This window comes from Lissotriton vulgaris, chromosome 5, assembly GCF_964263255.1.
Source record: "Lissotriton vulgaris chromosome 5, aLisVul1.2, whole genome shotgun sequence".
Lineage (NCBI taxonomy): Eukaryota > Metazoa > Chordata > Amphibia > Caudata > Salamandridae > Lissotriton > Lissotriton vulgaris.
In genome coordinates, this window is record NC_141693.1 from 842697843 (window position 1) to 842724177 (window position 26335).

The 26335-nt window shown below is 47.2% G+C and overlaps 1 protein-coding gene across 1 annotated transcript in view; it reads left to right on the forward strand.

The window, feature by feature from the left end:
• Positions 1–10476, forward strand: part of STOX1 (storkhead box 1) — a 191395-nt gene extending 180919 nt beyond the window's left edge. The window contains exon 4 of the mRNA XM_086922389.1: positions 10054–10476. Coding sequence (XP_086778515.1) covers positions 10054–10207 — 154 coding nt within the window. The 3' untranslated portion in view covers positions 10208–10476. The remainder of the gene's footprint in view (positions 1–10053) is intronic.
• The last annotated feature ends 15859 nt before the right edge of the window (positions 10477–26335 follow it).

Consider the following 26335-nt stretch of genomic DNA (forward strand, 5'->3'; position numbering starts at 1 on the left):
TCCGTAGAATAAATGAAAAAAGATACTGAAGTGGCAAAGTCCATGGGAGCATTCCAATCCCCATCAAATAGAGGCTCCTTTTGTTACTCTTTTTACAGAGGAGGGTCCAAAACCACATCCTCAGACCCAAATGCTTCCACTTACAAAAGCAATACTCAATCCTCTCCCTCTAGAGGTTTTTATAGAGGAGGGTATAGAGGAAATTATTCCAAAGGTAGGGGTACAGGCGCCTCCACACGTAACACCCCTTACCCTAACAAACAGTGACTTGCCCATACTCTCACCCGATGACTTAACACCTGTCGGTGGAAGATTTTAATAGTTTCTCCTCATTTAGCTATCCATAACAACCGACAAATTGGCCCTCAACATTATCCGTCATGTTTATTTCCTGGAGCTTACCACCAATCCTCCAAACATTCCACCTCACAATTACAAACTGTTGTCAGACCATTTACAGTTAGTTACCCATTCAAGAGGTGCAATCCCTCTTACAGAAAGGAGCCATAGAACCAGTTCCGTTACACTACCAAGGTTCAGGGTTTATTCTCTATATTTTCTAATTCCTAAAACGGACGACTCCTTAAAGCCCATTTTGGTTTTTAGAGTGTTAAACCCATACACACTCTCAGAACATTTTCATATGGTAACACTTCAATAGGTGCCTCCACTTCTACAGCAAGGCAATTTTATGTCCACACTGTACTTAAAAGATGCATACTTTCACATTCCTATACATCCAGCTCATCGCAAATTCCTCCAATTTGTGATAGCAGGCAAACACTATCAATTGAAAGTACTCGCATTCAGTGTAACTACTGCCCCAAGAGTGTTCATGAAATATCTAGCAGTAGTGGCAGTTTATCTCAGAAGGTAACAGATCTACATCTTCCCGTACCAAGACAACAGGCTCATCAAAGCCAGCACACACTAATAGTGTCTACAACACACTCAGGTCATGCTAGACTTACTCCACCGGTTGGGTTTCATGGTAAACGCATCAAAGTCTCACCAGCAGCCTTCACAGACACCAATCTTATCTGGGAGCCACTCTTGACACTCTAAATGCTCTAGCCTCTCCCAAAGCAGACAGAATTGGCAATATTCAAGCTCTGTTACTTCCGTTTCAGGCCACCCAAAAATTACCAGCCAGAACCTTCATGCAATTGCTAGGGATGATGGCTTCATGTATAGCAATAGTGCCTCATGTAAGACTACACATGCGTCCCCTTCAAGAATGCTTAGCACGTCAGTGGAATCAATCACAGGGTCAATTGACGGATCTAGTGTTGGTAGGCAGCCGCACCTATCGCTCTCTGCAGTGGTGCCATCCATAAAATGTATCAAAAGGGCAGCCCTTCATCGACCCTATTCCACAGATCGTACTAACAGCAGACACATCTCTATCATGTTGGGGTGCCCATCTCCAAGATTACGCAATCTCTAGGACACCAAGCACAAACATCTACACATCAACTATCTAGAGCTTCTAGCAGTATTTCTACCACTCAAAACTTTTCAGTCTCACCTCATAGGCAAAGTTTTCTTAGTTCGTCCGGACAAGACAGCTATTTACTATATACAAAAACAGGGGGACACATTCTCTCTAACTGTCACGCCTCTCTCAGACCATTTGGATTCGGGCAATCCATCATAAAATTCATCTCTTGTCAGAGCATCCAAGGGTGAAAAATCAGATTGGCGACCTCCTCAGCAGAAGGAGACAGCAAATGGACATGTGAGAACTTCATCCTCAAGTTCACCTTCCATATTTTCGAGAATGGGGATTCCCACAGACACATCTGTTCACCACAGTGAACAACGCAAAATGCCTAAACTTCGTCTCCAGGTTATGACACCCTCTCTCCAAAGGCAATGCCATATGGATGAATTGGTCAGGGATATTTGCCTATGCTTTTCTGCATCTCCCACTCCTTCCGTTTCTGGTTCGGAAGCTCAGGCAAACATCAGTCACACTGATTCTAGTAGCCCCCACATGGGCTTGTCAACCTTAGTTCACCAAATTGTTAGAACTACCCGTGGTTCCACATCAAAGGCTGCATCTCAACTCCAACCTTCTCACACAGAGCCATGGAGAAATCAGGCACCGAAACCCAAGGGAGCTCAATTTAGCGATTTGGCTCCTGAAGTCATGGAGTTTGGATATTTGTATCTATCACCAGACTGTATGCATATCTTAAAAGAAGCAAGAAAGTCTACCACTAGAGCTTGTTATGCAGCAAAATAGAAACGTTTTCTCTATTGTGATAACAACAAAATTAATCCTTTAGATGCTTCAGTTCAAAACATTATTTGTTACCTGCTGCATCTCCAACGATCCAGTTTACCTTATACATCTATTAGATTGCACCTTGCAGCAGTCACTGCATATTTACAAAACAGACAGCATTTATCCACGTTCAAAGTTCCTGTGATTAAAGCCTTTTTGGGAGGCTTAAAAAGAGTCGTTCCACCCAGAATAACTCTGGCACCGGTGTGGAATCTTAACATTGTACTTACAAGACTCATGGGTCCACCCTTTGAGCCTTTACACAATGTCCTTTGCAGTTCCTTTCATGGAAGGTTGCCTTTCTCCTTACAATCACTTTATTAGGGCATTAACTTTAGAAGAACCCTTCTGTAATCATCATATGTCCTCGAGGCTGGTTTGATGCTCAAATGGGGTACACCTCTCAATAGCTTCAAGTCTGAGAGCTGTTTAAACACAGGCTATTGAAGAGATTAAGCTGTGGAAGGATCAGCGGGGAGGGAGATCTGGAAACAAACAAAGATACAAGTACTGAATAGGAGCAGTATCAAAGGTACATTCTTACAGTTCCCCTTCACCTACCCTTCCCTCTATTCTATGGTGCTATAGTAATACCTGTAAAAAAGATAATATGCTTGTTGCAGTAATCTGGTGCAGATGAGTCGCCTCTGTATGACAGGTGGCAAGTAAAGGCACGGCTGAAATAAAGGGAAAACACAAAGGAACATGAAGTATCTGCTGTTTTAAGCCGAGCATAGAAAACCTTCTGTATATGTGTTTACATACCCCTCTATTTGTTATGCGAAGCGTCACAGGGGAGATGAGAGCAATACCACTTGCCAATCCACACAGACCCCTGCTATATACACAACAAAGAAGAAGAAAAAAATCAGTTGTAAAACTTCAGACATGCTAGCAGACCAATAACTCCTGAACCGCAGTATGGAGGGGTTAGAGGATATATAGCAGAAACAGGTATCCCTCGGAAGGTAAAAAGGTGAAATGTCACTAGAACCAAAAGTATATATGCCACATCAGGGAGTTAACATCACTTTCCCCAAAGGAATTATAGAGTTGTTTTCCTCTACCATCAGCTGGAATTCACCCAATACAACAAGATGTTGTGTGGCGTCCTTCTCCTAGTAGGAGTCCAGTACTTCACCTCATCAACCTAGAGACAAGGACGCGACACGAACTACCAAACTTAGGACCAAAGGAATGGAGGCGTCTTAACTCCCCTGATAGTCCTCAGCCGAGAACGGATTCAGGAAAGCGGAGCGAAGGCACAGCTGACAAAAGCTCAAGGACGAATGTTCCAAATGCAAAGCTCCTTTAGAGCTCACAGGTTCCAGTGGCTGGAGGAAATGCCCAGAAAAGAACCCGGTGTCAATAGACACCCTTACCAGACTGGCTTCTCTGTTCCGCTCCGTCTGGAATAAACACACAGAATAATCGGCAGCGCTCTGGCGCCCCGGAAGCATTTAAATGAAGTTTCCTCCGCTTGCTCAATAACTATCGCGTCGCAAAGCATCACGGGACTTGTAGTCCGGAAATGCTCCCGATGGCAGTGTTCATCGGTGCGTCCGTCGGCGCTCTATTATGGGACCTGACACCTTCTTTCAGCTTCATAAAGATAGGGTAGTTCTGTGCACCAATCATAAATTTCTTCCTTAAGTCATTTCTGCTTTTCACATTAACCAATCTGTTGAGTTACCTGTGTTCTTCTCTCAAACGGATTCTGTAGCAGAAAGAGCTCTTCACACACTTGATGTGATTAGAGCGTTATTTTATTATAGTGATAGCACAAAACTTTTTCGTAAAAGAAAGCAACTTTTTGTAGCATTTTCTCCTCCTCACAAAGGAAATCCTATCTCTAAATCAGGCATTTCCAGATGGATTGTTAAATGCATTCAAACCTGCTATGCTAAAGCTAAAAGAACTTTATCTATACGCCCTAGAGCGCATTGCATTCGCATAATAGGGGCATCCATGACCTTTTTTGGTAACATTCCTATTGCTGATATCTGTAAAGCAGCAACATGGTCTTCACCACGCACATTTTCTAAACACTATTGTGTGGATGTGTTAGCACACCAACTAGCCAATGTAGGACAAGCAGTGCTAAAGACACTTTTCTAGACAACTGCAACATCTACTGGTTAGCTGCTGCTTTGGGAGATCACTGCTATATAATCTATGCAAAGCATGTGTCTCCACAGCGCACATGCTTCTAACAGGTTATGTTACTTACCAAGTAAGCATCTGTTCTTGGCATGTGGAGCTGTAGATTCACATGCACCCTTTTATCTCCCCGGACACCTGTAGTTGTTAGTTATCTTTAGTTACGTTACATATACATGAACATCTCTTTACTACACTCACTTACTCCATTCTCACCCTCTTGCGGTAAAACAATCTAACAATGGAGTCGCTGCCCATGCGCATTATCACCGAAAGGAGGAATCACCGTACCTCGTCACTCGTAAGACTTCTTCGAAGAAAAACAACTTGCAAACATCCGGACCCAGCACTAGATGGCAGGAGAATGCAAAACATGTGAATCTGCAGCTCTGCATGCCAAGAACAGATGCTTACTGGGTAAGTAACATAATCCGTACAATGACAGGTCATACCTTACTATACCGTACTAGTTAATGACAGGCCATACCATACCATCGAATGACAGGCTGTGTCATACCATACTATACAATGTCTGGCCAAATAATAGTCATACCTTACTACACATTGACAGACCATACCATACTATAAAATGAAATGCCATACCATATTATACAGGGACAGGCCATACCTTTGCCAATGCTTCTTTTATTCAAATTAAGGCTTATTAGTCCTATCTCACGTGGATGAGGGCACATTGAGGCCGTTTTCTGCAACTTCTGTCTTGCTGGCAAAGCTCCACCAGGACAAACAATTACATTATTTGCTTACCATCCTGGTTGGACTTTGCTATTTAGCAATTTACCTCTGCATGGCTCTTATATTTCATATGTCCTATAGGCTCCTTCTGCCTCTCATAAGGACATTTGGCTGGCTGCCAGCTCTGACAATACCAGTAAGGTTTTTTGGGAAACACACCTTTAAGTGAACTTCTTCAGGCTAAAGTGACTGCTGGCCTCCAGTAGGGACCGCCACAAAAAGCCTAATTCCTCATCTCTAGAGAAGCTGGGGACCTAGGTCTTACACAGGCTTGGGGAGGGGAAGCACTTTCCCTGAAATAATTAATCTGCCCTGGGGTATGGAGTCCCTGGGGCCCCTTAATGGCTCAGGAAGGAGGGACCACACCCCCCCAAAAAGTTGCTTATAAAGACATCCTTCTGACTTATGCAAACAATTGATTATACTTACATTTATTCATCTATACACTTATACAACCACTTCATCTATTTATATAGATAGTAACTCACACTTAGTGTATTATAAAATCACTATTACAAGTATACAGTTATCCATATAGTGACTCATACAATCACTAAGTCTTAAGCACAATAAGATATAACTGTCACATACACTGCCTTTTTTTCAAGTTTAATGGAGATGTACCATTGAGAGAAATATTTCAAAACCACCACACCCATAAACATATACACTCACTGAAAAAACTGTTATAACATGTAGTCTTAACCTCATATACCTACTGAATGAACTATTCACACACTTTTAGGCAATCACACACATCCCACCAAACCACATAGACATTAATTTACCCATACAAATACTCAGTTAAGAAACTAATTACAAATATAGTCTTTACCATAGCAATTAAGACAAAGCAATAAAGATTTTCACACACTTTAGTAACTACACATTATATATAGTGAGACTCTACAAAATAGTCAAGGAAACAACCAATGACACTGCTACTAAATCCACCATCCACACATTTATATTGATATATCCACTCATTCTTCAATACAAAGTAGTGTATTTATAATACATATTTAAATATCAAAGCAAACCACATTCACTGGATGATGTCATCAGTGATGTCATTTGAGATGTCATCAGTGATGTCATCAGTGATGTCACTGACCATGTCATGAATGATGTAATATGTGACATCATCAGCAGTGGATTGCGGGCGCGCGAGTTATAGTGAGTACAACTAACTATAACGGGGGAATTTCAATGGTTTTGTATGAGTAAAATGTCCAGCTAACTATAACTGGTGTGAAACCTATGGTTTTTTCAGTGAATTTCAAAGGTTTTTTAAATGCTAATTCCTAACTATAACGTGTGTGAAACCTATTGGTTTTTTCAGTGAATATATATATATATACATACATATATATCACTGAAAAAAGCAAACTTTACAGGGACGTTCTAGTTGGGAAAATAATTTTAAAAAACCTTAGAAATTCACAGAAAAAAACAAAGCTTACAGGGACGTTATAGTTAGGGTGATATTGCACTCATACAAAACCAGAGAAATTCAGCAGTTCTAGTTAGCTGAGCTAACTATAACTTGCGCTCCGGCAATGCACTGTTTATGACCTCACATATTACATCACTCATGACATGGTCAGTGACATCACTGATGACATCTCAAATTGAATTTCTAAGGTTTTTCAAGTTCTATTTCCCAACTATAACGTACATGTAACTTATGATTTTTTAATTGAATTTTTAAGGTTTTTAAATTGTATTTTCTATCTAAAATGACTCTATAAGGGGTATTTTTAGAAGCTTGTATTTTCTTCGTGGATTAATAAGGGTTTTTTTTCTTTTTAATATTTGTGACAACAAAGCAATTCTGGCAGATACGTCACGATAACAGGAAACAAAACTAACCACTTTAAACATTTCCCTACACATATTACTATATACACACTTCTTTCCAAGCATGTTTAAACTCATATTTGTATACTAAGTTTCTTTAAAAACCTTCTTTCAGATGTATTTTCTGTTTTGCAGTTATTTGAGACGTTGCGACGTCGCCATTAACCACAACGGTCACACCGTTTCCATAAAGGCAAAACACATATATGCACACGTACTACAGTATTTTACACACTTGGGGTTTATTAATGTACACTTCAAACTCATGTTTTTCTAGTGTATCTCTAGAACAACAATCTCTAAACCTTTTTTTCCGTTTACGCAGTGAGGCCGATTATCGCAATGTCGGTAACCGTGATCCCTGTGGTTACGTCACAAAAGCAGGAATTCAATAGCCACCACCACATTAAAAAATGATAACTATATAATTAATTCTAACCATCACAGTCGATAACTCACTATATGAATAACTCTATAGAAACATCTCAATATCTCTATAACAATGCATATTAATGATTTACTGATCTATATTTTTTTTATTTCAACCAATGTTGGCGATGACGTTGATAGTCACAATGTCCCCGCAATGGTACCCGGGGGGAGGGGCACGCTGGCGGTTGCGACGTTGTCGCAAATTTGGCCGTGTTTAAGAAAAAATCACATAACTTGTGTCACTAACACCCCCATTTCTCGACCATGAGGTCAGAGTATCTCCACTCTGACCCCTTATTTGGGCTTTCACACAAATTATCAGCCCCAGGAACAATTCTCAATAGATAAAATAGCAGCCGCAACTTTCTGTTCAATCAGAGCACTCCCGTTGGCACATGCATTTGCGATTCATCGTGAAAGATTCGCCGCTAAAGAAATCACTATAATTTTTCGTTTACATTTCTCAACAACTGCTGAATTGAATTACACCAAATAAGCAAAAGGCACTTCCTTGAACCAACATCTACCGCCCTGCCAAATTTGGTGTAAGTCCGTTCCGCAGTTCGGGCTGTAGGTGTGGCTAAAGGTTCCAATGGGAATTAACATTACAAACGCAACCTTATTTCGTGACCCAAATTCTTGGTCCCCACTGAACGGATCACCCCCACAATTTCCATAACAATAGATCCCACCTTGACACTTTTTTGGGAAAATTTCATGAAGATTGGTCAAACGACAAAGTTATAGCCAAGTCAAAAAATGCTTTTCCTATGGAAACTAGGTTCCACCGACCCCCAGTAGATAATATATATAGGTATGTATATGTTATGTTATATTGATTTGTATAGTGCACTAATCACCCAAGAGGGTATCCACGCGCTTGGGCAGGTGTGTACGTTTGTGGTTCCCAAGGGCTTATATGAAGAGCCACGTCGTCAGATGTTGCAGTGATATTATCAATGATGTAATAGAAGATGTCATGAATGATGTAATATGTGAGGTAAGTAGCAGTGCATGGCGAGGGCGTGAGTTATAATTATCTTAGGGCACGAGTTAAAGTTATTTGAGATTACTATAATTAGTTAATTTATATGGTTTTTACAGTTTAAACCCTGTTACTACTGACCATTTCACCTAACTAAAACGTTACTATAAAACATGTTTTTTTTCAGTGAATTTCTAGTGTTTTTTGTAACGTAAAGTAATATTTAGTAACGATATACAAATCCTACCCCTGGCAAGCATGGCCACTGGCGTGGCAGGAAGTTTGGCTGCAGGGCATAGCTTTTGGCCAACCCCCAGCATGGAGCCAACGCTATGCCTTCCCCAGGGTAATATTTAGGGGGTGATCTCAGCCTTGGGGACCCCATCCCCTAGGGCCTGGAGACATTTTCAGAGGGAGGCACTCATCCTCTCTCCCCAGGCTGAATTCAGCCCCAGGCATCCTATCCCACAGGGCTTGGCTTTAATATTAGGGGGAAGGGGCACAAAGTGTCCCTCTCTGGGCTGATTTCGACCCAGAGGACACCATCTTCCAGGGCCCAGCATTAATATAAGGGGGAGAGGGCAGCGGGCCCCCTCCCCTGGGTGATTTCGGCCTCGGGGACCTCATCCCTGGGAGCCCTGCACCATTTCGATGGGGTAGAGAACGAGGTCGATAAATCTGTGCATGTTCTTTATGCATTTCATCAGCCCCAAAAGGCAGTATGTGGCCACCGTGGGAATCTGCATACCCACAATATCTGATATGTGCATCATCACCGCCTCCCATAACTCCACAATGGTCGGACAGAGCCACACCTTATGGTTGAAGTCAGCATTAACCTCGGTGGATCTTGCACAGGTACGGATGGCCCCTGGAAGCATGCAGTCTATCTGTTGGGGAGTCAAGTAGGTATGCTCTAGGTAGTTGAACTGCAGATGTTTAAAGCGTGCCTTGAGGGAAATGCTCTCAACTATGAGTAACCATTGCACCCACTAGTCCTTCGTCAGTTCGTGCCTGACATTGGCCTCCCATTGTTACTTCAGTATAGAGTGGTGCAACCCTCTCTTTTGTTGTAAGGCCATGTAAATGCATGTCACTGCCTTTCTGACTCATCCGTGTGTGGGAAGTGGTGGCAGCTAGTGGGACATATTGGACGCGTCATGAGTTGTATGTCAGGTCAAATACAGCTGGCACGTCAGCGCAGAGTATAGAAGGAAGTTCCTGGTGAAAGCCCTGTGGCCTCTGTCAACTCCTCAAATGTCTTGAGCATCCCATCTGTGGAAAAGTCCCCGCAAGTAAGTAGGCCAGCCTCTATCCAGCGGCATGTGTGGAACTAGATCCAGGCATCCCCAGAGTGGGACTGCCAGGGCATAGGGTCCTAGTCCACCCCTAGAGTAAAGTCCCATCCTCCAGCAACATTTAGCCACCCTATTCCATACATCAGTAGTTACTTTAAAATAATCATTTCCTCTGACAGTGATGAAACTGACGTGACTCATATGTCTTAATGTATGTCTGGTATGTAAACAAATCCCTCTCTTTCTAACTTATTTTCTCTTTTTTCTTGCAGAACCCGTATCAGTCTTGCATCTACAAATTCTGTAATTTTAGATGGTCTGAAAAGAAGAATTATTCTGCCAAATATGGAAGGCATGAATGCCAATTCAAAGGGAATACTCTCAAAAAACACACTGCTGCAGTTGACACCTGTCATAAATGTGTAACTTGATCTTTCCATAAGTGTATTTTTTTAAATGATACAAATATTTTCGTGTAAAAATGCTCTGTAACTGAGCACACCGCTCTGGCCAGTGTTTCTGTATGGATCATGGAAATTGTTGAGATCAGTAAATAACATTTTCCACCCAAATAAAAAATGTTAGTATTAATGTTGAATAATTGTTGTCTTGACTATGTTGAACAAAGAACATTGAACCTTGTACCTGCAAACTCTAACATCCATGATCTCCTTTCTTGGTAAACTACCCATTTCAAGAGCTTGGTGTTGTTGATTTCGTGTGATATAGGCTCAACAATCTAGAAATATTAGGGCAAAGACCTTTGTGCCTTTTCAGTAGATACAATGCAATTTGTCATTATATAGATTAAACTATTCAGTTATTAGTAAGATTCTTTAGATAAAAATGCGTATTTTGGCATTACTCGCCTACCTTCCCAACTGGTTAATAAACACCTGATGGTAACACCAAGAAGAAGCAGTGGGCCTGAGAGTGATCACTTTCATATATATGCGACCCCACAGGTCTTGCTCCATGTAGCATTGTCCAACCTGATTTTCTGCCATACTGATGATGATGGGAACTATTTAGCTGTGCTTAATTTTTAAGGATTTATTAAATCTGACATTTTTACAGGATTTGTTTTCTTTATTTTCAGGCCTTTCGAAATGCATATCCGAAAGCCACAACCCCTTTAAGAAATACTCAACTTGAATAACACATTCGGCCTCCCTCTGTCTGTTATTATTTACTACTGGACTCAGTGCTAGAGGGCTTCTCTGCGACTCAGCTGCATGATTCATTTACAATTGCAATTTAATTTCTGGAATTAATTGAGGATCTCTCAGATGCAGCCTCAATGTTAGACCCGAAAAGAAAGTAGAATATTCAGTTTTTTGTATTTTTAGAACAGTTGTTTTTAAAATATCTTAAATCAAATTGCAATGCATCAATTAGTGATGAACACACAGTCAATGTAAAAAAAAGTCAGAAAATATGAATTTCTTTATTTCATATGCATAATATCCCAACCCATTATTGTCATGTAAAAAATAATCTTTACATTGAGAGCAAATGGATTTTGCGAAACACTAGGCACTATTTTTTTGATAACCAAATTTTTATTGATTTTAATGAACATAGAAAAACAAATCAGCCAATACATGGAAATCACAGATATGAGTTCATTCAGATTGTCGCTGTACTCTCCAATCACGGACCCTCTAAAAAGGAAAAACATAACCCCTAGCAGATGCTGGAGTCCAGTCAATCAAGACCCTCCACAGCCCCCTGCCACTTCCCCCACACTCTACGATATTTCTTGGCACGCCCCTTCGCTATAAACATGGCTTTCTCTTGGGTCGCACACCAGTCCACCCCTCTTCCCCATTTCTCCAGGGTAGGAGGATCAGGGCTTCGCCAGGCCGCCGCAATGTCCCGCTTGGCCACCATCATTGCTGTATTGTAAAACAACTTATCAGACCTGGACCCATCCAGCCCGTCAGTGATACCCAGCAAGGAGTGACGTGGGTCATGAGGAACATCCCAACCAAGAACCTCCGTTAACTCTCCCTCAGTGGAACCCTAGAACTGCCTCAAGCGGGAGCATGACCAAACCATGTGGAGGAAATCAGCCCGGATGTTCTTGCATCTTGCGTGTGCCGCATCTGTGCGCAAACCCGCTCGCTGCAGGCGCAGGGGGGTGAGATACGCAGCGTGTAGATAGTATAATTGGATCAACTTAAGTTTGGCGGAGACAGTAACTGTTCTGGGGCCCATAAGGGCATCGCGCCAGTCCCCATCATCTAGGGGGCCCACCCATACCACCCATTGATCCCTCAATTTGTCCAGTGATGTGGGGGTGTTATTGACTAGAGTGCAATAAATTCGGGAAACGCCCCCCCCCCCCCCCCTCCCCAAGTCACCCATCAGTGTCTGAGCCTCAGTGGGGCTGTATTCAGGGAGCCTCGTGTCGCCCGTGATGTGTGTGAGGAGGGCATGTCGTAACTGCAGGTATTTATAGTGTTGAGATGAGTGCATGGAGTAACGGGTTTGGAGCTCTTGGAAGGACAACATCTGGCCTCTCGCCCACACATCCCCTAATTGGGAGATACCAATGCGGTTCCAAGGTGTAAAGCCCCTCAACTCGCTGACCTCACGAAGCCAGGCCCCCTGCCAGCGGGGGGTGCACTGGGTCTGTTTCCCCGACCACCCCGTGTGTCCGAGCGAAGCCCGCCATGCCAACAACACTGATCGCCACACTTCAGGAAGCCGGCTCGGAATGGGTTCTCCATATAGCATGTCCTGGACGCCCATTATCCCCAGTTCACTCAATTCAAGCCTATAGGCAGGGTCCGACCAGCCCCCATTAAACCAATCGTGTATCACTAATAGGCGCACCGCCAGAAAATACAGGTATAGGTGCGTCAATCCCATGCCACCGTCATAAGAGGGAATCCGAGAGACAGACAAAGCCACCCGGGCCCTTCCACCGCTACAGAGAAACTTAGTGATCAGAGTGTCCAGTTCCTTGAACCAGACCTTGGAATACCAGAAGGGGGTGTTCTGGAGGACGTAGAGGACCCTGGGGAGGATCATCATTTTAAAGAGAGCTACCCGCCCCTGGGGGTTCAGGGGCAGCGCCCTCCATTTAAGGAGATCCTCTTTAGCCTTCTTAACCAAGGGGGCCACGTTGAGGGACCAGCTCAGTTCGGGCAGAAGGGTGATCCAGATCCCCAGATACTTAAAGGACAGCCTCCGAATCGGTATGGTGGACTGCCACTCAAAGCACTCTCTAGAAAGATGCAGGGGGATTAGCACGGACTTTCCGGGGTTAAGCCGCAGTCCTGATGCCCGCTCGAAGTCCTGCAAGATTCTGAGGCACTGTGGCGCGGAGGAGGCGGGGTCAGACAGGAAGACCAGCACATCATCTGCGTACAACACGATCTTGTCCGTGTCCGTATGCGGCCACTCCCAACCGCGGAGGCGATCCTCCGCCCGCATCAGGGATGCCAAGGGTTCCATCGCCAGGGCAAATAGTAAAGGAGAAAGGGGACAACCCTGCCTAGTGCCCCTGGTGATGGGAAAGGCTTCCGACAGCACCCCGTTGACCAGGACTCGTGCTCTCAGGCGGGCATAGAGGACTCGGACCAGAGAGCAAAAGAGGGGCCCAAATCCCATCTCGGCCAACACACCCTGTAGGTACCCCCAGTCCACGGAATCGAAGGCTTTTTCAAAGACTATGGACAGGAGTGCAAAGGGTAATCAGGTGCCGGTGTGACAGGGCCGACTACAATCTTTGGAGGCAACGGCAGGTCCCCCGCTGCGGCATGAATCCGCACTGATCCGGGTGTACCAATAGGGCTAAATAGGGTTTTAGGCGCTGGGCCAGAATGGTGGCAAAGAGCTTGATTTCGGTATTAAGGCGGGATATGGGGCGGTATTCAGCACATAATCGGGACGGAGGCTGGGATTTTTGGATGACCGCAATGATGGCGACGTCCGTTTCTGGCGGAAATGATCTTTGGTGCACGGCTTCTTTAAACAAGTTTGCGAGGTGGGGGATCAGGGTGCCTCGGTAGGCCGCATAGTATTCCTGCGGCAAGCCGTCCGGCCCCGGGGTCTTGCCCGGTGAGACCAGGTTGACTGCCTCTTCAATCTCTTGTGAGGAGATGGGGCGCTCCAGGTCCTTCTGGGCCGCCTGTTACAACGTGGGAAGGCACAACCCGCCCTGGTCAAGGAGAGCAGCGACTGTCAGCCCGGGGTCCTGTGCCGTGTATAATTCCCGATAGTACGCGGCAAAAGTATTTGCCATAGCCATGGGGGCCCGGTGCACCACTCCATTTGCGTTGACCACCTCCGGAATAATACAGTTCACCCTGGGGTACGTGGCCAGCCTGTGCAGTATGGTCCCATTCTTGTCACCCCAGCCGTAGACTCTGGCCACCGAGGACCGCCAGAGGAGCTTGGCCGCATCCAAGGACAATTGCTTGATATCGCCCCGAATAAGGGCCAGTTGACGAGTCTGAGAGGCGTCATCCGATGTGGATAAAAGCTGTTCCAATCGAAGCGCCTGCGCTTCTTTGGCAGTAATTTCATGCAGCTGCGCTTGCCTCCGGAGTTTAAGCTGCCGTTTTGCAAAGCCCCTAACGGTCGCCTTCCCCGCCTCCCACAGGATGCCCCGGATGCCACCGTCCCCTCGTTGGTGTCGAAGTAACAGCTAAGCTCCCTCCCAACTTCTTTCTTAAACTGTTTGTCCTGAAGGAACCAGGCATTCATCCTCCATGTTTGGCGGGCTGCGGGGGGGCATCGGGGGGAGGGGGGGCAGCCCCGGAACCAAGAATTATCGGGGAGTGGTCAGAAATGCCCCTGGGGAGAATACGGACATCTACTATCATTGAACAATCAAAGATCGCGTCTATGCGGGCCTGGGTGTGATGTGCCGCAGATGTGTGCGTGAATTGGACAGTGCGCGGGTGCCACGTGCGCTATGCATCACAAAGCCCTAGGGACTCAGACCACCTCCGCAAGTGTTTCGCATTCGCCACCGGGCCGTCGAGGGGGGCCCGATGTATCAAGGGCTGGAACTAAGACTGCGTTAAAATCCCCTGCAATGATCATGCTGCCTGCAGGCATGTCGTGTAGGAAGGAAGCTGTGTGCACCAGAGTGGTCGCAAGCAAGGAGGGAGGGACACATATCGACATGAGTTAGGGGCGTACCAGACAATGTCTCACAAACCGCCACAAACGAGCTCTGGGGGTCGTGAACCACTTGAGAAAGAACAAAGGGCAATGTCCGCCTTAGAAGGATCGCCACCCCACGGGAGCCCCTGGAGAAGCCGTAATGCCATACCCTGTCATAGCCATACAGAGCCAGGAAGGGACAGCAGTTACCCAGAAGCTGCGTTTCTTAGAGCATAAGGATGTCTATGTGAAGACGTTGTGCATATCTCTAAACCACGGTACGTTTGTGACGGTCCAACAGACCGTTGACATTCCACGACAGGACGTGGAGGTATCCTGTAGGGGAGGTGTTATCTGTCATAGTAGTGTGGTGTTGGTCTAGGCGGAGCGCTTGGTATGGAGTGTACAGCCGCACTGGAGCGCCTATGGTGGTGCATGTGCGGACATAGTACGGGAACACACCCGCCCGCCCCACCGGTGAGTCGTATCAAACCGTGATGGCTGAAACAGTAAACAAAACACAACAGAACAACATACCGGACTAAACCGTCCCAAACCCACCCCTCACCCCACCCCCCACCTTACACTTCAGGAACAGAAGCATCAGTCATCCCCCTCAATCAACAGTATACCGAGTGAACAACCAAACTAAAACGCCTGGGAATCGGGAATCGCGGAGGACCCCTCCTCATAAGCGGATGCTTAATGATAACCATCAACAGGAATTTGGGAACAGATCAGGGACAGCATGCTGCCTCCAGCCATGGAGCAAGGCCCGGCGGGCAGAGAATGGCTCATGCAGGGTCTTTCAGCAGCATCGGGCTACATGAGAGGTCTGTGTCTGGAAGGTCAGCCACTGGGGGGCCGGGGAGCTTCACCTCCATCGTCCTGCCGGCCGGATGAACCCGAGCGCCTCCCATTGGATGCTCCTTTCTCAGCCTGGGTGGTCTGTCATGTGTGACCCGGCGGGGAGTCCGATCGGGCCCGCCTCCGATCACGCCTACGGGAAAGATTATGGGGAAGCGGAGGGAGCCGACCGACCTGGACCGCCCCCTCCTCTCTCTCGTCCATGGCTCGGCCCTCAACCCGCAGAGGACGCTCTTCCGTTGCCCAGGTCCACGATTCCGTCGGATTGTCAAAGAACAGAGCCTTGTTCACAAATATCACCTGCAGGCGAGCCGGGAAGAGGAACCGATATTGAATAATGAGTGCCCTCAACTTTTGCTTGATCTCTCCGAAGGAGCGCCTCCGACCCTGATCCTCGCGGGTATAGTCCGGAAAGATCATGATGGTGCAGTTTTCATACAGGAGCTGTATTTGCTTGCGGGCCTCAGCCAGGATGATGTCGCGATCTTTGAAATTAAGGACCCGCATGATAAGCGGGCGAGAAGGAGCACCCGGCAGTGGCCTGGGGGCCAGGGACCGAAGGGCCCGTTCAATCGCAAACCAAGGGGAGAGGGCCCCCTCAGGAACCCACAATCGCAACCACCACTCCAGGAACTCCACCGCTCGCCCCTGCTCCGCTCCCTCCGGAAAGCCCACCAGGCGGAGGTTATTGCGCCTCGTCCTATTTTCGGCTCCTCCGCCCGGCGGTGTAACTCCTATGTGTGTGACTGAAGACGTGCCACCTGACCCTTAAGTTGCTGCATGTCATTCTCCACCGAGAAGATCCTAGAATTCTTTAATCCGGGCATTTGCAGCACGGAGGTCCTGCCTAATGAGAGTCATGTCCACCCTTACCTCTGCGATTTTTGCCTCCAACAAGGTCGGGGATGCGTGGATGGCCTGGAGGATACCGGCCAGCTCCGCGGACGGAGGAGCATCCTGTCCCACCGCCCCCCAGCAGCCCCCCCTCCGGGGTGTTGAAGCGGTCCATTTTGATCTGGGTGGCAGGGACCTTTGCGGATCTATCCGTTCTGCCCATGCTCTGACCCCAATGAGGACCAGGTTCCCAACTACTCCCAGGCCGGACCCCACTCCAGCTCATGCCAAGTGCTCACCCGATGAGTGGCAGCTGCGCAGGGGGTTATTATTGTCAACTGCCGCTGTGCGTCACTGGGCAGCGCCCTGTCGAGTCAGGTCAAATCGCCTCAACTGCAGGATGTAGGAAGTGTGCAAGGAATGTGGGGGAGGGGGAGGAGATGGGGTGACCCAAAGGAAGCTACGGTGACCAGGGCCCCCTCACACCCATCTGACGGACGAAACCTCCACCCAAACCCCGGCGCCTCGCGCCCCACTCCTTACCTCTACTTCCAGGCACAGGAGCTCGTCGCAGGCCCTCCACCAGCCGCCAGCTGGGCCCCGCAGCAGCAGCACCTGCTTCACACCCAACCGGGCAAACAGGAATCGGGCAGGCCTCCGCACATGTCCACCACAGGTTCAAGGCGCCCAAGGATGCCGCACCAGCCCAATCGCCACATTCCCAGCAGTCCTCCACAAGGCACCGATGATTCCCCTGGAGAGTCCACAGATCCGCAGCCCGCCCCCTGCAAGTATGGCCCACAATGCATGAGGAGTCCAGGGGCCCCAGTCCATGAGAGGGCCCCGGGGCGGGTGGCCGCTATCGCCTGCGCCAGACTGAGACACTGGGGGCCACAAGCAGCAGTGTCCACAGCCAGGGATTAACCAGCAATGAGACCACAACCACTGCAAACAGCAGAGCTGAGAGGGCCCCAGAAATGAACAGGGGCCAGGGCCGGAGGCGACCCGACCAGGGGGCCCTAGACGCAGAGCCACGCATACATGGGGACTACAAGGTGAAGGAGCGACTAAGCGGTGGAGATCCACCTCAGCAGTCCTCCATCCAGCTAGCGCAGCCCAGGCTCCTCTTCACTCGGGCGCTCGTACACAAGATGGCGCTTCCCCTGGGCAGATTTTATATCAAAAACAATGGTTCCAGCGGAGCATTTAAATGTAAGTGACATAGACAAAATATTTACAAGGTTTCGTGAGGGATATGTACAAGGAAAGGGACAAATGACCAAACACAATACAATGATAATTCACACAATGGCTATTATAATTCATAGACACTGGCTGGACTGGTTCATTCCCTGGGGGCGTCGACGGCGTTTCAACCCGGGGGTGGAGAACGGGTCCCTTCAGAACTGGGAAGGTGTGTGGGACATCTGGGTGGGCGCAGTGGTGAGGGTGAGCTTGAGTGAATTAAAGTACTTACAGTGTGCCCTGGTCGGGTACACGGATGAGAATTTTGCCTATATATTAAGGGGAATCCAATTCTCTGTCCTCGATGGGACAGAAAGGTGAGTGGCAAGGGGCGGGGTCCGTGGCGTTTGGTAGCCGATCGTGACCCTATGGACAATGCCTAATAAGTACGACTACGCCACCAGCTTGCTGTCCGGACTGCAAGCTGGTGGCGTATTCGTACCTTAATATACGGGCAGAATTCTCATCAGTGTACCCGACCAGGGCACACTGTAAGTACTTTAATTCACTCAAGCTCACGAAACCTTGTAAATATTTTGTCTATGCCACTATTTTTATGTTTTAGGTTCACAAACATTCACTTGGGACACAACTACACCTTGTAATTATGACTATGTATACAACGTTATCAAATGACTACTACCTTGATTGAAATATACAACTTTATTACTTTTGCAACAAACTCAGATGTGTAGAGATTTGTCTTTCCATTAGATATCCATCATTAATTCCTCAAATATGTTTCATTGCTATTATGCTTAATATTCTTATATACTGTCAGTACATTTAAATGCTCCACTGGAACCATTGTTTTTTATATAAAGTACGCACCCTGGTTCCTTGTGAGTAGGGTTTTCCTTGTCTTTTCCTGGGCAGATGGCAGGCCCCGGTCCGGAGAGCGCGTGAGTTACCACACATCTAGCAACAGCAGGAGTGAAAGCTGCAGGTATCCCAGGTCCCGATTCCGGTGGGAGGGGGGGGGGGGGGGGGGAGGCCTTCGCCGGCCTACTGCCCCGTGATGCAGCCAATACCTCCCCCCTCCAGCAGGGCCTCACCACACCGCCCTGCAGGCCTCAACGCAGGGATGGCACCACCTACACCGCCGCCCGGAGTGGGGCCGGAGCCCTTCAAATGCAGATGAGGTCACTTGGGTCCCAGGCCATGTGTAGCGGGCCCCGATGCTGCAAACGCAGGAGGGCAGCAGCCGGGGTGCCCCGCTTACACTTGTTTTATGCAGGAATAAGCTCGGAGAATGCCCCACGCGGCGAGGACTCTCCCGGAGGTCGGGAGCCCACGCTCAGGCCGTACCTCAGGTATTCTTTTTCAAGTGTGCCTCATGGTTACCCGGAGGCACAGTTCACCCGCCATTTCACCCCTATGCCGCCCGAGCCGACGGCCGAACCGTCTTCTCTCCGGCTGCTGAGCATGAATAAAAGCTCCATTAAGAGGAGGCAATGTGGAAACGCTGTTACTCAGGAGAGAAGCGTATTTAATCATGAGGTTTAACTGCGTGGATACAGGACTGAATGAACAACTAGAAACTTAAAGACATCTACGCATCCTCTGTAGAAAACACCAGCAACCTAATATGTCAGGACTACATCTCCCATAAACCCTGTAAACACATGACACGAATAAAACTAACCAGTCATGTGACTCGCTCTGTGTAACTAAGCGTTCAACACAGAAGCCAGCTGGAAGACATCGGAAACATTGAACAAACCCCTCAGGTAAGACCACTACCGAGGGAAGTACATGAGCAATAAGGCGGAACGCATAACTAAAACGATTCCTTCGTTTTTCCAGCTATATGCGAGAAATCTGAAATAGAGATAATCAAGACTCCGCCAACAGTGCGCGAGCAGCGGCCAGCCTGCGGGCTGAAATCCGAAGTAAGCAATGGCTAAACATAGAAAACAACTCCCGGTAAGGCTCAATGACTGTAAACTAACTCTAGCCCAAACCTTTGTCACCGGTACAGACCCAGTCGCCTTCGTGCATCTAACGAAGCGTGGTTAAAGAAAACCGAAAACAGAAAAATAGAACTCCAATTGAAGACCCGCTCCCACAGAGTAAATAGGTAAAATTATGTCCTGACATTTCACCGATTTTAGTAAAAATGAAAAGAGACCAATTGTTCAAATAAATTGAACATATATACAATGTGCCCTTTACCCCTGCAGAACGGCTTAATAGTCAGAAGCGCTATTACAGACAGACAGAAGAACTATTCTCTGCGGAAAGGTAAAATTATGTCTAACCATTTGAAGAGTATTGACTCAATGTTAGACAGAGGCCCCATTCTCAAACATCCCATGTTGTTTTCACACAGGTACCCACCTAACCTACGCCCTGAAGAAGAGCCTGACGATTAAACACACAGGCTTGGAAACGCGTCGGCGTTTTTTGGTTCACCAGAATAAATGAACTTTTATTAGCGCAAAGTTGGTTTGAATAATAGACTGCAAATTATGACAAATATTCAACAGTCATAAAATTTCACTTTTGCGCTACTAGACCTAAAATACAAAAAACGGCTATAAAAATGGTCTAGTGTTGAAATCAGTTAGTAGGGTACAGTTCACTCTTTCCTCACGGATATGTATATTCTCCAGTATTACATCTTTCATAGATTCACATGCTTGTATCTTCCCCGTCGTCATGGTGGGAGTCTCACAGTAACAGAATGACCAAGCAGTATCATAGAGAAGAAAAACTGCATAGAAAATCCCCATAGGGGCTGTATTATTTGGTAACCAGACCATTTCTTTGTTTGGTCCAAAAGCCAGCCAATCAGCATTGCTGCCCTGCCCTCACACTCCCCAGCAGAAGCTTCCTGCCTCAGATTTCCAACCGCCTTCGTGTGAGAAAGGAGTCTCCCTGAGCTCTGCTCAGTTCTCTGTTCCTGAGTGAACTTTTGACCCTTTGGAATCTTGTTTCTTGTCTGCTGGATTAAGGTATTGTGTGTACCTATTTTTCTTATTATGGCTGAAAGCTCTAAAAAGAGGCTGTTCAGGCCTTGCAGATCCTGTGGGAAGGCCAGGCTCTACTCTGAGGACCCACATAAGGACTGCCTTTACTGTCTTCATCCCAAGCATGTGGCGAAAGACTGTAAACACTGTAGATCCTTTTCTGTCAAAACTAAAAGAGACAGAGAGGCTAGATTGCTGTTATGGCTTCAGAAGAAGAAGGCCACATCAGGCTCAGATTCTGAGGAGGGATCCTCTCATTTGACACCCAAGAAAAGAAAGGCCTCTGTTTCTGTGGAGAAAGTAGAGTCTAAAAGGAGTAAATCTAAGGAGAAATCAGCATCATCTCTTCCTATGACTCCTCTGGAAAAGCAGTCAAGTCTTAAAGGGCCTGGGTCTGCTCCTTCGACCAGTTCCCTAGCTTCTGCTCCAAGACCTGCGGTGAAAACTTCAGCTCCGTCGACGACTTCACCGTCGACGACGACTTCGTCGACGGCTTCGTCGACGATAGGATCTAAAGCTACGTCGACGGCGACGACGACGACGATATCAACATCGACGAGTAAAATTTCACTGTCGACGAGAACACCGACGACGACGACGACTCCGTCGACGACAGGTTCGACGTTGAGGATGTCGACGGGGGCCCCGTCGACGATGGTCTCGTCGACGAAGACTCCGTCGACGAAGGCTCCGTCGACGACGGTCCCGTCGACGATGGTTCCGTCGACGATGGTTCCGTCGACGGTACCGTCGACGACACCGTCGACGAAAATAGTGCTAACGACTGCAAAAGCATTAAAATCACCGCAGTCGAAGACCATGATCTCGATACGGTCTTTTCAGTCGACCAGGGGTTCGGCTACTATCAGTAAATCTGCGGAGTTCACCTCATGGACACAGATTTCACCTTTGCCACCATCCTCGTTGTTAGAGCACGACTCAGATGGAGAGGAGTCCTCAGGTGCCGCCTACAGTCCTTCTCAGCTTCAGATAAAGAGCCAAGACACGGACGAGGAGGAAGTCTATTCCTTCAAGGACAGACCCCATTCTTCCAGATATGAGTCTTTTCAGGAATCTGGTGATTATGATGAGGAGGAGGAGCAGCATGAGGACTCACGTGAGGAGGAACGCCAAGAGACGGTTTCCATACCTATCACTCTTGTGTCTGACCTTAGGTTGATGTTAAACGACTACTACCGTCGTTTCCCAGAGGCGAATACCTCGCAACCAGCTACGCAGATGCCTTCTTCTCAGACACCTAAAGCAACTGCCCCACAGGATCAAGGGGTGAGATCACCGCAAGTTGTTACTATAAGGGATGACTTAACGGAATCCGACGAAGAGGAACAGCCTGAAGAAGGAGAGCTTGTCCATGATGCTTCAGGGCAGGAATGGAATAAATACATTTTACCATCGGCTTCGTCACCTGTCCCACTACCGTCTACCTCTCCTCCTCAAGACATCGGAAGCTTCCATGATATCATGGAAAAAGCGGCTAAGAGATTCGATCTGGATGTGGAAGTGCAAGAGACGGATTGTTTCTTGTACGATTTCAAGGACGATAACAAGAGATCGCTTCGCTCAATTCCGATTATCCCTCATATCTGGGAAGAGGGCCTAAAGATTTTGAAAACACCGGCGTCTATAGCGGTTTCAGTTCCTCGAATTGAAAAAAAGTACAGAGCGCCAGAGTCCACAGCAGCCTGTCTCATAGGACACCCCAGACCAGAATCAGTCGTGACGCAGGCGGCGCAGAGAAATTCAAAAAACCCAGTGGCTACTTCCCTAGTGCCACCGGACAAGGAAGGAAGGAGAATGGATGGTGCAGGTAAGAGGTTTGCGGTCATGGCAGCCTCTACCATTAAAGCGGCAAATGCAATGGCCCTGATTAGCCGTTACAACAGGCAAATGTGGTCCGATCTTGCACCCATACTTTCTGCGCTACCGGAAGACAGAAAGGAGGAGGCGGCAGCCATCCTTAAAGATGGTGCTAAATCTGCTGCCGAATCTATCGACATCGCCATGGATGTCTCGTCTATGGCCTTCAGACAGATGGCTGGGGCGGTTTCGCTTCGCAGGCAAGGCTGGCTCAAAGCGACTTCGTTTCGCCCAGAAGTGCAGGCGAAGATTGTCGATATGCCTTTTGATGGTGAAAATTTATTTGGGAAACATATCGACGAGGCGTTGCAAGGCATAAAGTCGGACACGGATACAGCGAGAGCGCTGGGATCCCTCCAACAGGGAAGGTTTCAGTCCTTTCGAAAGAGGGGAGCAAGAGGTCAATTTAATCAAAGACCCTCTTTTCAGTCCAATCGATATCAGCCGTATAATCAACAGGGATATCGACAGTATAATACCAACAGCCAGTTCAGGTCCTCCAACTCCTCTTACCAGCAACAGTCCAGAGGTAAACCAAACGCCAGGGGAAAAAATCAACAGTCTAACAGACGTCAATGATTTCAGGCCGGCGCTCCCCACACAACAGATCCCGGAAAACGACCACTATCTGTCTCAATACTTCACCAACTGGATGTCCATAACATCAGACAAATGGGTTCTAGATGTCATAAGCAGGGGTCATACTCTGGAATTTGTAGAAATACCACCGGATCATCCCCCAGTGCTCAGGCTCAACCAACATCGTCAGGAAATGCAGAAAGAAGTACTCTCACTTCTGCAAAAGGGAGCCATAGAAGAAGTGCCGCAACATCTCAGAGGGAGAGGCTTCTATTCGCACTTCTTCCTCATCAAAAAGAAACAAACCCGGAAATGGAGACAGGTATTGGACTTGAGGGATCTCAATCAATACATAAAAAAGATACCCTTCAGAATGTTATCGTTGCAGGAGATCCTACTCATGATAAAGGAAAAAGACTACATGGCGTCCTTGGATCTCATGGATGCATACTTCCATATTCCCATTCATCGGAAGCTCAGGAAGTATTTAAGATTTGTTGTGGAGAGTCGCCACTTTCAGTTCAAAGTCCTGCCATTCGGACTCAAATCAGCCCCGAGGGTGTTCACCAAATGCATGGCCCCGGTGGCGGCCCACTTAAGACTGCAAGGGCATTACATTTACCCATATCTGGACGACTGGTTGGTGACAGGTCCATCTTTCAAGGGCGCAGCAAGATCTCTTCAGAGCTGCATCCGGCTGTTTCAGCGCTTGGGTCTGAGGACCAACTTAGAGAAATCCTCGCAGACTCCGGCCCAAGGCATCCAGTTCCTGGGGGCATGGATATGCACCAGAGCAGGGAAAGCCTATCCTTCCGAAGACCGAATGAGAAAGATCATGGGGCTAACGGCATCACTTCAAACAAAAAGGTCCACTTCCGTGAGGATATACAAGTCCATGTTGGGGATGATATCATCCTGCATCCCATTGGTACCAAACTGTCGTCTTCGAATGAGGCCTTTGCAGGAACCACTGGACGAGCAGTGGGTCCAGGCCAGAGGAACCTTCGAGGATCGCATTACCATCACGAACCATATGAAGGTGGCCATGTCATGGTGGAAGGTTCAAAAGAACTTGGACCAAGGCTTGAGCTTTATTCCTCGAGATCACGACTTCGTGATGACAACGGACGCTTCGCTGAAAGGATGGGGTGCGCATCTTCAGGAGCTGGAAATTCAGGGCCTTTGGTCAGATTGGGAAGCTCAGCTTCACATAAACATGTTGGAGCTCAAAGCGGTGTTCCTAGGGCTTCAAGCATTCCTTCCCAGAATACGCCAATCGTCAGTACTTATCCAAACGGACAGCACCACGACCATGTTTTACCTGCTAAAACAGGGTGGAACGAGATCCAAACAGCTGTCGACATTGGCGCAAAGAATCTGGAAATGGCTCATAACCAACGGCATTTCAATTCAGGTTCAGCATATACAGGGAGTCCCCAACACACGGGCGGACGCCCTGAGCCGCACTTCCAATGCGACGCACGAGTGGGAACTGCACGACAGACACTCAGATTCGCAACTTGTTTCAAAGGTGGGGCACTCCCACATTAGACTTGTTCGCAACAAAAAACAACTCAAAGTGCGTTCAATTTGCGTCCAGGTACCATCAACAAGGCTCCAAGGGAAATGCATTCCTCATGGACTGGACAGGAAGGTTTGCCTACGCGTTCCCTCCATTCCCGTTGATACCGCGAATCCTGCGCAAGATGAGATTGGAACCGTGCCGGGTCATATTGATAGCACCAGCCTGGCCGAGACAGGCGTGGTTTTCAGACCTACTTCAAATGTCGAGGGGCGACAAGATCCAGCTCCCGACATTTCAAAACCTCATCTCCATGAAAGAAGGGCAGATTCTACATCCGGATCTGCAATCACTAAAATTGTCAGCATGGAACCTCATGAGCGGGAATTTCAAAATCTAGACATTTCGCAAGAATGCAAGCATATTCTTTCACAAGCCAGAGCTATATCAACAAACAAAACATATGCAGCGAAATGGACCCGTTTCTGCCAATGGTGCAACAGACAAAACTTGCATCCGTTTGAGGTACATCCTGAAGGTATCCTACCTTACCTGCTGTCACTATCTAAGGCAGGTCTGTCGCATGCCTCGGTCAAAGTACACTTGGCAGCAATATCACGCTTCCGGCGGAAGCCAAATGAACCATCTCTCTGGTCCTCCAGAATAATAAAGGAATTTATCAAAGGACTTTTTAGAGTTTTCCCACCCATCCGACGCCCACCAGTGCCGTGGCACCTCAATACAGTCCTATCGCAGCTTATGAGGCCACCTTTCGAGCCTATGCACAAAACAGACTTACAGTTTCTGTCATGGAAAACAGCCCTTCTGCTCGCCTTAACATCAGCAAGGAGGGTTAGCGAAATCCAGGCCTTTTCAGTGGAGGAACCCTTCTTACAATTTCGTCAGGACAGGGTTATATTAAGAACAAATCCTACCTTTATTCCCAAGGTGGCAACGTCTTTTCACCTCAATGAACCCATTATTTTGCCTACTTTTTTCAGCAATCCTTCATCGGAAGCAGAAAGAGCCTTACACTCTCTAGACATTTCTAGATGCCTAAAGTTCTACATTGAACGGACAAAAACGTTCCGCAAGTCCAAGCAATTATTCATTGCATTCGAAGGACAAAGGAAAGGTCTTCCTTTGTCAAGACTGAGTATTGCCAGATGGATCTCCTCAGCTATCCTGAAATGTCATGAAAAAGCGGGAAAGCTGCTATGTTCTAAGGTGCATGCACATTCCACGAGGAAGATGGCAACTTCAATGGCCTTGTTCGCAGGAGTGGCGCTGCCTGACATCTGCAGAGCAGCAACGTGGAAGAGCGTGCATTCATTTACAAGACACTACTGTCTAGACACTGCGTGGAAGGAGGACACGGCAGTGGGACAAGCTGTTCTGAAACGTCTATTTCAGTAAGGTATGATCTAATGGCATGATTAATTTTCTATACAGTACTTTGATTTATATTTAAACATGCATTTATCGTATTACTTATATATTGATATGTATTGTTATATCATTGCTTTGCGGCAG